Source organism: Mastacembelus armatus, chromosome 9 (assembly GCF_900324485.2).
Source record: "Mastacembelus armatus chromosome 9, fMasArm1.2, whole genome shotgun sequence".
Classification (NCBI taxonomy): domain Eukaryota; kingdom Metazoa; phylum Chordata; class Actinopteri; order Synbranchiformes; family Mastacembelidae; genus Mastacembelus; species Mastacembelus armatus.
The window spans coordinates 2260394-2273786 of NC_046641.1; the positions used below are offsets into that span (position 1 = coordinate 2260394).

General features: G+C 42.2%; 1 protein-coding gene across 1 annotated transcript in view; it reads left to right on the plus strand.

Annotated features, from left to right (window-relative positions):
* The window catches only part of tncb (tenascin Cb), a 42269-nt gene that overhangs the window by 21791 nt on the left and 7085 nt on the right, over positions 1-13393 (plus strand). The window contains exons 9-13 of the mRNA XM_026322461.1: positions 172-357; positions 1741-1830; positions 5963-6226; positions 9203-9478; positions 12877-13149. Coding sequence (XP_026178246.1) covers positions 172-357; positions 1741-1830; positions 5963-6226; positions 9203-9478; positions 12877-13149 — 1089 coding nt within the window. The remainder of the gene's footprint in view (positions 1-171; positions 358-1740; positions 1831-5962; positions 6227-9202; positions 9479-12876; positions 13150-13393) is intronic.

A 13393-nucleotide genomic window follows, 5' to 3' on the forward strand; every position in this document is an offset into this window, starting at 1 on the left:
TTCCTTGAAGGACCAAATGTCCTCCTAAGTATAGAATAACAAGGAAAATCTCCCATTTTCAGTCTTGGCTTTTTAAATCAACTACTTAATGTTTGGTCCTCCATTTGAAATGCAGTTACATTTAGATTAGGGTAAGGTTACACCTGTCTAAAGTCCAGTTCTGTGTGTTAGACCTGGATGCCCCCAGAGACCTGCAAATGGTGGAAGTCACAGATGAAAGCATCACCCTAGAGTGGAAGAATAGCCAAGCTCAGGTGGACAATTACCGCATCAAGTATGGACCTCTGTCTGGAGGTGACCACAGAGAGCTGCTTTTCCCCCGAGGACCCAAGGACACCACACAGGCCAAGATCACTGGTACTGCCACCAAAGCCACATTCACAAGCACAGATAAGAATTCATCCAGGTTAACATAACCACTATCTGTGCTCAAGCTATGACACAGTGCTTTTCTAAGTACAATAACTACATAGCAGAACTGCAGCTTTGTCTGACAGCCAGTAATAAAGCCATTAGTACCCTTTTATTGAGTGGAACCAAACTATCTTAGGCATTTCATTAGGCGAGTAAAACGTATGATACATGTGGTGCTAATGTGTCTGGGTTCAAAGAAGGAGGAATATTGCAGAAAATTAGACTTTAATTAATTTAAGGCCCTGTGCTCACTTGCCATGCCACTATGTAAGACTAGTATTGATTGCTGCTACAGTACAAAAGAGCTAAGTCCTGTTCAGTAAAAGAAATGGGCTGTTTAACTTCTTACATGCTGTTTTCATTCTTTTAAATGATTTGCATCCAAACACCACAGCTGAAAAGCATCTGTAGCAAAAACTATACAATGTGAAGTGTTGTACTAATTCTTCAGACAAATGTTTGCAGTGCTCTGTGTTAAATAGTCAGTGTTATATTCAACCTGCTCATTTCTAAAACAGGGTTGCCTTTGTTTTGTGAAATGTTTGCCCATCTACAAAAGAACCACTTTATTAAAAAAACCACCCAGGGGCGTTGGCATTCAGACTTTAAATGGAATAATACTGCTGCTTGTTTCACTGAGATCTTGCTTAAACAAGAAAACTGGGCACATTTTTATTTATCTGCACCGCTGACATTATACATTTTGAGGTGAATGTGAAACAAACAAACAAACAAACAAAAACGCCTAATAGTGTCTTTGTCTGGCCCAATTCTTTGTCCTTGGGAGGCCCATCCTATGGAAATAAAGCACTGTGTCCATTTAGCTAACACCCCCTCCACTCCACACACAGTCTCAGCACTTCTTTCATGCGCTTATTATCAGTAATTGCTTTCACGCTCATGATTTTATTGATAATGAGTTCCTGGCTATCAAGTATAATTTCATGCTGCAAGACTCTGTGTGCTGACCTCTGTAGGAGTTAATAAAGGAATTAGAAGCGATCAGGCTAAGAGAAGGCCTAATTGTTTGTATCATAGCTGCTCTCCTCTGTAACAAGGGCCCTATAGTTCCATCAATGCAAAAATAACACAACTGAGCACGGCTTACCATGAAATACAATTATTGTCTATTGTGCAATCAAGCCTCATGAGAGGGTTTTTGTGTTTGCCATAGGCACTGGAGCCATTAGCTGAAACAGCTGGCCACTTGACTACCGAGCCTCCCCATCATCCATTTAGTGACACCTCAGTGGATTTGTACAAACAAAACATGACATTGCTTTTTATTTCTATATCACAGTGTGTTTATTTCACCCTATTACGCAGGCCTGAGACCCAGCACGGAGTATGGGATGGGTGTCACAGCAGTGAAAGATGAGCGGGAGAGTCTGCCTGCGACCACCAATGCAGTGACTGGTGAGATGCTTTCACTTATAGTGTTTACCTGTTGCAAATGTGCAACACAATTTCATAGGGCCCAACAGATATTTAGAATTTATTATTAAATCCAACCAATTTAAATTTGGGCTGTCTATTGTGTTAAATTAATATTATGTTTCACAAATCATTAGATAATTTAGTATTCTACCAAGTTTTTTCAAACATTCATTGTTATTCATGGGAAATACTGTAATTTTAAAGGACCAAAAATAAACATTGCCATGCATACAGTGCAAACACCAGTGCAATTCCGCTTTGAGGATCCCTTAGTGTTTGAGTAAGAAATGTCATTCAGCTATACAAGAAAATTAATGAAAAGGTCACAATAAACTGTCAGTATTAATATATATTAGAACTTTTTCTTTCTGCTGAACACAAAGCAATTGTACTTGTGTATTTTCTGTACTACAAGTCTTTTTTTACTCCTCTGGCTTGTCCTGCAACTTATATGTGCATATTTACAGTAATTTTGTCCAGTGGTCGCTACCGTTAGACGGCACTCTGGACTCAACTGAAGATAATATTGTTCCACAGAAAAAGTAAAGACGTTTATGTTCACACTAAACTCTAACTCCTAGTGTAACACAAGTGAAAATGCTGCCCAAAATAAAGAGCTATACTGCAGACTTCAAAGTGCAGGTAGTAAAGTCTGCAGCTGAGTGTCAACATTGAGACAACCAGAGAGAGGAGGAGGAGATGCTGTTTCACCCCACACCCTGATGTTGGTGCAGTTGTTTAACGTTACTTGACACAGATGAATGAATTTCAGAATGTACTTTTGCTTGTTGTTATGTCTAGTTCGTCATAGACTAATTTAGACTATAATTAGTATAATTAGAAATTAGACTTATACACTGAAGTGACTTGTAGTCTGGAAAATATGGTAAAATGTCTTTACTGTTTCAAGTCATTTAATGCATCAGTTTTGAGTAGCTACGTTTACATGCAAATACTCATTCTAATGCTTACATGTTATTTAGTCCCACTGGATTTCTTCTGACTGTTCTCCTGTTACCATATTACGATTGAAGCCTCAACACTACCATTTTTGAGAAATCTTCTATGACAATCACCAGCTTTAGTAGTTTGTTGGAATACTTACAAACAAACTCTGTTCTCACAGGTGGGCTCAGAATAATTGTTTCTTGTTTAATGTCCTCAACAATTCAGAAGATGCTGAATGGCAGCAAGTCCGAGTAGCTCCGTGTTTTTTTTTTGTAATTGTTTTGTAGTCTTTTCGTATGTTTTGTCCTACAATGTGCTCAGGTGGAGTAGTGTACACTAAAGACGAACTGCTGCCCACCCAATCCCGAATAAGCTGAGAAGACCGTTTCGTGGATGTCGAGCCGGGGCTAAGCTAAAGGCTAAAAGCTAAAGGCTAAAGGCTAAAAGCTAAAGGCTAAAGACTGAAGGATGGTCACACAAATTAGACGATTTTAGTCTTAAACAATTTTAGAAACCTGGGGGACCACTTACATAAGAGCAGTTTCCGCCGATTTTTAATATTACAATCTTTGGACCGCACACACTACATGACTCAACCAGACGTGTGGCGACTCCACAGACACGAGATTTCACAGACACTCGTGGGATCAAACGTGACGTCGTGACGCACGCCTTTTCATTGTCGGCCCTATTGTAGTAACGTTATCTCATACACAATATCATATACAATACAATAGCAATACAATACCCATGTTGTTGGCACGATTCAACAAGCCTGTCTGCAATGCTGGTTTTGTTTTGGTTTACTATGACATTTGTGAGATGTTAAGGTACACTACATCCGGTTGGTGACGTTTTCCAGGCCGCTCTCTCTCATTGGCTATTGAGGGCATTCCGTTGGAGCGTCCCCCGACCAGGAATCGTAAATATTAAACATGTTTGATATCCTCCTGAACCGATCAGAAGCAGTAAAATAATCCTGTCGACACCACAACTACAACTACTTGAGGATTCTCTAGACAGAGAGTCGGTGGAGACAAATCTGGAATCGGGCCACGACCCCACGATCACTGGAGCAATAAATCGGACTAAAACTCGTCTAGTGTGTTCCCAGACTAAGATGAAAAACAGAAGGTGAAGATACAAGGCTTTTCTGTCCTCTGTGCTCATGGGGAATGTTAACTCGCTGCATAACAAGGGTGATGAGCTGGAGGTGCTTGTGAGGAGCCAGAAGCTGTACAGGGAGTGCAGTTTGATATGTCTCTCTAACTACTGGTTGAAGGACAACATACCTGACACGTGTGGATATACCTGGCTTCACAGCTGTACGAGCGGGCAAAGACCCAAGGATGAGCAGAAGGACGAAAGGTGGTGGAGTTGTCCTACCCTTTAACCAGAAATGGATTAACCCCCGAGAGAGGGTCTGCTGCCCGAACATTGAAATGGTTTGACAATGTGGCTACTTCCACCTACATCTCTGCAGCAACTCCCTCCACCACCACCCCAGCGGTTGCTCCCTCCACCTCTGCAGCTCCTCAATACACGTCATTATCTATGGCTGCTCCCTCCACCTCTGCAGCTCCTCAATACACCTCATTATCTATGACTGCTCCCTCCACTTCCACCTCTGCAGCTGCTCCCTCCACCTCTACAGCTTCACCATCCCTCTGTTACAATCTGAACAGCTTCTCCTGTCTCCAGCAACAGAAGAGGTTGGAGCTGAGCTCAGGAGACTTCGGCCAGGGAAGGCAGCAGGATCAGATGGAGTATGTCCAAGGCTTCTGAAGGACTGTGCAGGACAACTAGCTGTCCCTCTTCAGAGGCTGTTTAATATGAGCCTTCGGTTGGAAAAAGTCCTGGCACTGTGGAAGACTTGTCTAATACTGGTGCCCAAGACAGGGCAGCTGGTAGAGCTGAATGACTATAGACTGGTAGCTTTGACATCCCACATCATGAAGACCTTGGAGCGGCTCCTTATCCGTTGCATGAGGCTGCAGGTTGAGGAGGATCTTGATCCCCTTCAATTTATCCATCAGAGACACATGGGAGTGGAAGATGTGGTGCTGTACATGCTGCACCGGGCATATGCTTATCTAGATGTGCCTAGTTCGTATGTGAGGATTATGTTCTTTGACTTCTCCAGTGCTTTCAGCTCTATACGGCCTCCCATACTGAGAGAGACAAGCTTCTATAGGCGTGGCCCCCTCCCTGATGTCATGGATTATGGACTATCTGACATCCAGACCGCAGTATGTCAAGCTGGGGAGATGTGTTTCTGGGACACTGGAATGCAGCACTGGGGCTCCACAGGGGACTGTTCTTGCTCCTTTTTTGTTCACGGTCTACACTTCGGACTTTAGGTATATCTTAGAGTCCTGCCACATGCAGAAATATTCTGATGATATGGCTGCTGTGGCATGTCTGCATGGTGGACGGAAGGGGGAGTACAGGGTTTTTAGGAGAAAAGCGCCATGCCAGTCAGTCTGCATTGATAGACAGGAGATAGAGACTGTGTAGACTTTCAAGTACCTGGGGGTGGTATTGGATGAAAAACTGGAGTGGTCTGCCTATGTGGATGCATTCTTCTTGAGATGACTCGGTTCGTACAGTGTCTGCAGTGACATGTGCATGTTCTACCACACTGTTGGGGAAGTGGCATTATGGACAGGAACTGTAGGCGCCTGGACAATCTGGTGAAAAAGGCCAGTTCTTTGCTAGGCAGGAGGCTGGACCCTCTCAGAACTGTGGTGGAGCAGCAGATATGGAGGAAGCTGCTTGCTATAATGGACAATAATAAACACCCCCTCTACAACATCCTGACTAAACAGAGTAGCTGCTGCAGTGGGAGGCTCATCTCTCTGCGCTGCAGATCTGAGAGGTTGAAGAGATCCTTTGTCCCCACAGCCATTATACTGTTTAACATTAACTGTTGATATTGTATATAGTAAAACTTTTATGTAAAGTAAATATAAGAGCTGCCGGACAATCTGAATTTCCCCCATGGGGGATGAATAGACTATCTATCAATCTATCTGCTACCACAAAAAATTCAATAACTTTGTAGTGAACAGCTGTGGAGAAAATGAAAGGGAAACTTACCTTCTCTGTAATTCTATACATTTTAAACATTCCTTCACATCTTGTTCTCTACCACTCTAATTAGCTCTGGATGGTCCCAAAGACCTTACCGTTACGGAGGTGACAGAGACCACTATGGTGCTGGGATGGAAGCGCCCCCTGGCGAAACTGGACTCCTACCGGCTGGTCTATGTTTCCGCTGACGGTCACAGGGCTGAGGATGTGGTCCCAGACAGCTCTGAGTCTTTCATCCTGAAGGGCCTGACACCTGGTATGTTATACACCATCAGCATCACTGCAGAGAGGGGCCGCAGGACCAGCGCACCAACTACAATCTCAGCACCCACAGGTCAGTGCTGTAAAAAAAATCTCAAATCTTCAAAAGCACTTTTTCTGACTCTGTAGTAGTGGCTTGTCTGTGAGGTAATGTTGGAGGACAGATGAGGTTTTTTGTGCAAGTCTACAAGTTTATATTTATCCTGCTTGTATTTATTCCTACAATATTATACAGCCATGTTAATAACCTTTCTCTAGCATTAACAAGATTAGAGGTTATTAAAGCTGTGGGTTAAATTGGTACATACAACCAGTACTGTCTGCACGAACACATACTACTTGGAAGTACTACTTGGAATATATTTGGATTCTCTGGGGGGAACTAACCTCTAGGAAGACTAAAGTTTTGACTTTGACTAGGCTGAACAGTACTGATCAGCGACATTCAGTACGTGAAAAATATATCTGGGACAGTGGCTCCTCGGAACAGATCTCCCTGTTTCTAGCTGCTTGTGCAGGGTTAGAGAATAGTGAGTTCTCAGTGACCATAGGTGCATTTTTTGTCCTTCAGTAGTAAAGCCAAACTGAGGCAATGAATTGAATTCTTTGTTAGCTTCTCAATGCAGGTCTCTCATGCTATACCACAGCACGCACACTCATCATGTGTAGTTATTTTGCCTTTTTCCCCTGTTTTTTAAACAAAGCAAGAAAAGCCAAATGATGTCATTTTAGCATAATATTTTTCAGGTTGCCCTCAAACCAAACATTCAGTTATGCGGAAACTGCCCATAAATGCATTGCTACAGTAAAAGAAATCAATACAGCATGAGGGGAAAACTTCAGAATACAGTAACTGTCTTTTGTCACATTATTTTGGACTGTATGCTGCCAAGAAGAGCAGAATATACACTTCTGGTGTGTGTGTGTGTGTGTGTGCGTGTGCGTGTGCGTGTGTCTGGGGAGATGTGGGTGGGTGAGCCTGCACATGCATGCATCTACTCTTCATGTCCACTTGTCTGTGTGCTCATGTGTGCCATGAGTGGCTAAAAAAACTGAGATAGAATGAACATTTGGATATGTGTGCATCACTTGTGTGTGGGAGGCTGGGGGTTTGTATGGACATTTGTGCGCACTGCACAATGTTCATTCATGTGATAATTGCTGGCGTGAGCCCTGCTCCCCTCTGGTTTTGTGTGATTTGACCACGATGAACTGTGGGTCTGTCAGATAAAAGGCCACATGCTGGGACGCCTGCTAAAACACTGTCTCAGGAATCAGCAGCCCTCTAATCCACAGCCTGGACGATATGCAGCCTTTATTGTCTCCAGACATGTAGCACAAACACACTGCACTCGTTTTATAAGCAGGATTGAAGGGATGAGGTTTGGAGTGAGGCTGGGAGTTCTACTTGTGTCTGACAATCACTGAAAGGATTATGAGAATTTGAGAAGAGCTGCTGGATTGGCCTGCTGAATCAATACCAAGCCAATATTCCCTAAAAATCAAGATACTTTTGAGAACTGAATAAAATACGTAGAAACAACCAATATAATGAAAACAGGAGAATCAGAAAACAAAAGACAGGATTATCATAATCTAAACTAATTAGCTGACTGGAAGAGAATGGCAGACTGAGTTAGGCTCGGAGAACAATGCCAGCAGACATGGAAACGATGACTTCAGCAGTAGGCCTACATGTAATATTTGTATATGTACAAATAAATACAATGAAATGTGTTTGACTGCCATTGTACATGATTAAAACACAAAGCATATGTGTTTTATGTTTGATCACCAGCATGAATCTCCAGTGAAATGTAATCAGTCATGAATACTTAAAATGGAAATACCTCTGTCAATATTTTGTACTCAAATATCTGACATCTGACATCTGAAACCATTTATTAAGCCCCCCTATTGAACATTTATAGGCAGTATACAAAAATGCAATAAATGATGTATTAAACACTATAATGTCATTGCACGCAGGCACAGGAACATTTTGCCAACTGTTTATTAATGTTAATAGAGGGGCACTGCTGTACTTAGTATTTTTTACTGCTCCTGTTTATCTCAGAAAAAAGTCGGTCCGTATTTGTTGCAGCTTCAGGAGAATGACTTGCAGGTATAAAAATGACGCTAACTCAGATTCTCCTCAGACCACAGGGCCAAAAGCTCATCAGAAACATTATACACCAAGTACATTTTCCTCGTCCATATGCGCCCTCATAAGCAATGAACACCTGATTTCAGAAAAACCCACCTTTCCCATAACTTTCCTGTTTTCTCCCATCCTATTTGGTATCCACAGTGAAATGGGGACAATGGAAGGCTTGATGTTTATCTGTGCCAACTTTTTTTCTGATCTATTGTCTAAATTCTTGCACACACAATGGACTCCAGTTCTAGGCTGCTGTAAAGTTTGTGGCCCTGCATGACGTCCGTATAGGGTTGAAGTGAGTGGTGTACATTTGCCATATTGGCTGGACTACGCTGCACCTTCAAATGTTAATGGCTCATTCATAGCCATTAATGTGCACAAATTGCATCAGCATGTCTGGCTGCCACTTTCTGACTTTAAGTCTTCCCACTTATATGGTAATAAAGAAGAGAAGGCTCTAGGCAGCCACTGATAATGAGGCTGTCTGTTTCTTCTGGCCTTTTGTAGTGGAAGTAATACATTTACACTCTAGACAAAGTAAAGGCCTTTTCTCTTTTTTCCTATTGACAGCGAAATGAAATGACTGAAATATAAATGAGAGATTATTAATACTGACCTCTTTTTTGCAGCAGATATTCTCAAGAATGACACATCCACTGCTGAGCAGAAGTAGTTTTACATGTTTCTCATTGTACACTGTCAGCAAGAAAGGTTCAAATACCTAACTATCATCTGTGTCTGTGTATGTTGTGAGTTGTAAGGCTGGGCACAATTTCCAGTCTAGCTTCAGTCTAGGATCACCTCTGGCGCCTGTATCGGTCTAACCTTTTTTGCTCATCTTGTATGTGTGTCTCAGTCCTGTAACGTCATGTGTTTGTCATCACCCAGAGGAAGAGAAACCTGTGGTGAACAACCTCACTGTCAGCGATGTTTCTTGGGACAGCTTCCTGCTGTCCTGGTCTGCTGACAATGGAGTGTTTGACGCCTTTCTGATCGAGGTTACTGATGCAGAGATGGGTGCTGAGTGGCAAAACCACACGCTGCCCGCTGATGCTCGCAGCCTCACCATCTATGGCCTCTCTCCCACAACCTGGTACAGGACCAATCTGTATGGGATGTACAGGGGGGCCCTCTTAGGCCCTGTTGGTGCAGACACCATCACAGGTATCCATGCTTTCCACGCTGGGGCCTAGCTTTTTCCATTACTTCCTTCTCTTCTGCTCACACATTTAATTAACCAGTGATTTTCCATGTGAACTTTCCAGTTCCAGTTTCCAGCTTTAGTCACTTACAGTTGTCAGATGATATTTGTCTTCTCACAGAGTCCTGGTGGTGCTGTTTAAGTGTTAAATTGGCTCTGATAGGTGTTAAGGAAACACATGTTCATGTTCATTTTCAGACTGTCAGACATAGATTAATGTTGCCTTGCACTTTAAAAATTGTCAGTCTTAATGAGACATTGTCACTGTAATTAGTTTCAATATTTTTAGAATATTGTAAAAAAAAAAAAAAAACTGTTCCAACAAAACTAGAAGTAATGGTAATGGATGTAGTGAATATGGCTTTTGTTGTATGCAGTCAGAAAGCCCAAGATATATAGTGTATATATATATATATATATATATATATATATATATATATATATTTAAAAGTGTTTACATTTAGCATTGGGAGTACATTTCAAAAAAAGTGTAAAAGCTCCCTCTCTGCCACTATGGTGAAAGTTGTTCTTTACATAGTAAACAAGATCTACAATTCAAACAATCCAAATCCTCAAACAACAAACCATCATGCGTGTGTCCCTTTTTTTGATGACAAAATCCATTGTCTATAATAGCCGCAGATCAGTGTTTGATCCACCTTTGAATTATCAGTCACCTGTTGGTTCATGTCCAGTCTGAAACAGCACCAGTTGTGTTACGTGAACAGGCAGAAAGACATAAAAAAAAGTCAGCGTGCTGTTTAACTGGGACTAAACAGGTGCTTTACTTTACCCACCCACTACACCAATCACCGTCATTATCAGTGATTACCATGCTGTGATTACAGAATGTGCCTAATAAATGGGCCGTGAACAGCAAAACCAGAATTTGCTAATACTGCCTTCTAATGACCTCTAACCACCTTTACAAATGGAGCAAACTCTCAGGGAAATATCTTTTTGCTGTGACCTTATAAAGCCACTTGCCCAGACTAGGTCAAAAATAACCAGTTTTGGGGTGGTTGACAGTTTCTTAATTTTACCATATCTATGGGCATTATCATTCAGCGTTTTACTGATCTGTCAAGTGAAAGAAAAATGGGAGGACTGAGAGAGGAAAAAGAAAACCCTGAGGCGCTTTTGTCACTTTGTGTGAGGCCTCTCTTCTGTATGCATCCCCAGTTCCCCCAAGCCTAGACTGCTCTTCATTCAGATGCTGCCATTGCCCCTGGGCTCTGGTGCTAGGGTGCCAGGGGCTTCTGAGGCCAAGCAGAATATGGCATACGCTCAACATGGCCCATTGTCTGCATGCTAATGGCTAACCATCTTAACATTTTTCATTAGCATCACTCAATCCATAAAGCATTCCAACTTGTGAATACAAGTGCTGACTAATTTGATTATGTTATGCACGGTGGTCATTGTCGGCCTGCTGGAGGACAAAGTTGTAGGCAAAATAAAGTCCTCTGCTGAAAAGAGAGCGAGGAAACTTTGATTAACGAAGAGAGATTTATACAACGAATGACTGATGGAACCACAAAAAGATGTGGACAGCATCCAGAACAAGCTCGGCTGAGTTGTGATTCATACCACAAGCTGCTCTTGTAAAGTTATCAGGCGAGACTGGAACCAGTTTTGGGGTTCTGCTCGCAGACTCCCTTTTCAGCAGGTTAGCTGGCGCCGATGTGTACCTCTTCCAATAACAGGCTCCCTTTTGTGAGCAGGGATTGTATTCCCTTAGGTCTTGGGGGGTTGTGGATGGATATAGAGTAGAGGGGTAAGTGGTGGTGGTGGGAGGGTGAAATCAGCAGCAAGCTAGCACATGTTAGCTGATGGATGTGGCCCTCCCTTGCTTTCACTGACCAGCTAAAGCCGCCCAGCAACTAATGAAGAGTGACAGCTCCCTGGGATTTGTCCGCTCTGCTTCTCATTTCCACTGCTTCTTTTCACAACAAATGCTTCATGCGTTTTTCCTCACAATAAAAAGGGGGTTTCAGGCTAGTTCAAGTACCCCTGAGACCCTCACATTTGGTGTAGTGTTTTAATGAGCAGTGGCACTGGGTTTATTGAGGCTTTCCTGAGCCCACTTATATCTGCTTCTATCCAGGCTGCTTTAAAAGCTCTGTCCAGTCTATGTATCCATCTGTGCTGCAGTCGGAAGTTTCACCAGCTAATTAGTGGCAGCGGACTCATCCTCTGGAGAAACAGAGCTTTTTTCTCCATCTGCAGTGGGCTCCTGCGCTCTCTCCATCTTATCACTGCCCTTATTAGCTGCTGCTAATGACTGCTTATCTGGTAGCTTTACACTTCTATCTGTATGCACATACTTAAAGGCTGCATTTGACCATTATTCTTAATAAAGTAGCTGTTTCTCAAAAAACAAAATAGTTAAATAAAATATGAATTCATTTAAAGAATTACAAGCTGAGCTCATAGTCAATCCTATGAATTATTTTAGAATTAAACACACCAACATTTAAAATGATTAAATTAACCCAAATGGAAACACTATGATTAATGATGTGTGTCAAAGATGACTAAAGATTTGTGTCAAAGTAAATCCTTGCACATTTTTTGGTGCTTTAGTGCTATAGTTCATCTTTGACCACAGATTTACACCTTTGGCCAATAGCAAGGCACCGTGACAGTGCTGACCTTTAGGTTCAACAGAGGCCCATAGACAGCTTTTCAGTTTTAGCTGTGTGGCACACTCCACTTTTTTAACCTCCTCTTTTGGAGTGTAAAATGCAAAAACAGTGATCAGAAGAAGTCAGTGGTGGATATGATGAATAAACTCTGTGTTAATTTAGCCAACTTCCTAGAACTCAATACTGTGCAAGAGGCTAACAAATTTAATTTCTGTTGAAGTTCAGTATTTCCTTTTTAAAAGTTGTTCTTGTTGGGTGGGAGGCCATGTCCTTCCTTTATTGATCATGAGTCAACAGTTTAAATTTTGTGGCATCTCTGGGTTTGACTAATGTATTGTTTTTTCTAAAAATTTACTGCGATTGAATTCTGGTAACAATCACAGTCTTAACTAAACCACTCTTTCATCCTGCTAACCACAGAGATTTTGATAGGCCAGTTAACTATGCCTTGAATAAAAACCACTGGATACTTTGGTTTGACTCATAACTGACCCCTTGTTGCTGCAAGTTCTTTTCTTCCTCCTGTGCTTTTAGCCAGACTGTGCTAAAACTCATCTTTTCTTTTCCAACTCTGCAAACTTGGGCGTCTTTATTTGTTGTCTGATGCTGAACTACCACATAACCAGTGCTGTCACTTGCTTTTACTGCCAAGTTCCGCAAATGCCAACACACTCTTCCACAGAGGAGAAACCTGACTTTCCCCTGTCATTCAGAGACAGAACCGGAGGTGCAGTCTCTACTAGTCTCTGATGTCAGCACCGATAGCTTTAGGCTGGTCTGGGTGGCTGAAGAGGACAGCTTCGACACCTTTGTCATAATGGTGAGCCAGGCTGAGGGCCCAGGCCAACCAAGAGAGCTGGTGTTGGGTGGCGAGGAGCGAAGCACCACAGTGACAGATCTCACTGAGGACATCGAGTACAAAGTCGAAATCTTTGGGCTTATTTTGGGAAGGCGCTCCAAGTCTGTAATCGAGGGGGTGAGAACAGGTACACAGGAAAGGATGGGAGCAGTTTTGTCTTTTATGGTAACAGCATGAGAAATCTTTAATACCTGTGTTCTAATATTTTAATATAACATATCTTTTTATTCACTAACCTTTGATTAACGAAAGTTCTGTGTTTAAGGTACTTAGTTTTGCAGTTTGAAAAAATGGAAAAAAGATTGCCTCCGTTTTAAAGCAGATGTTTTGGATGGTGCCTGGATGCAGCTGCATGGTGTTCCTTGTGTCTG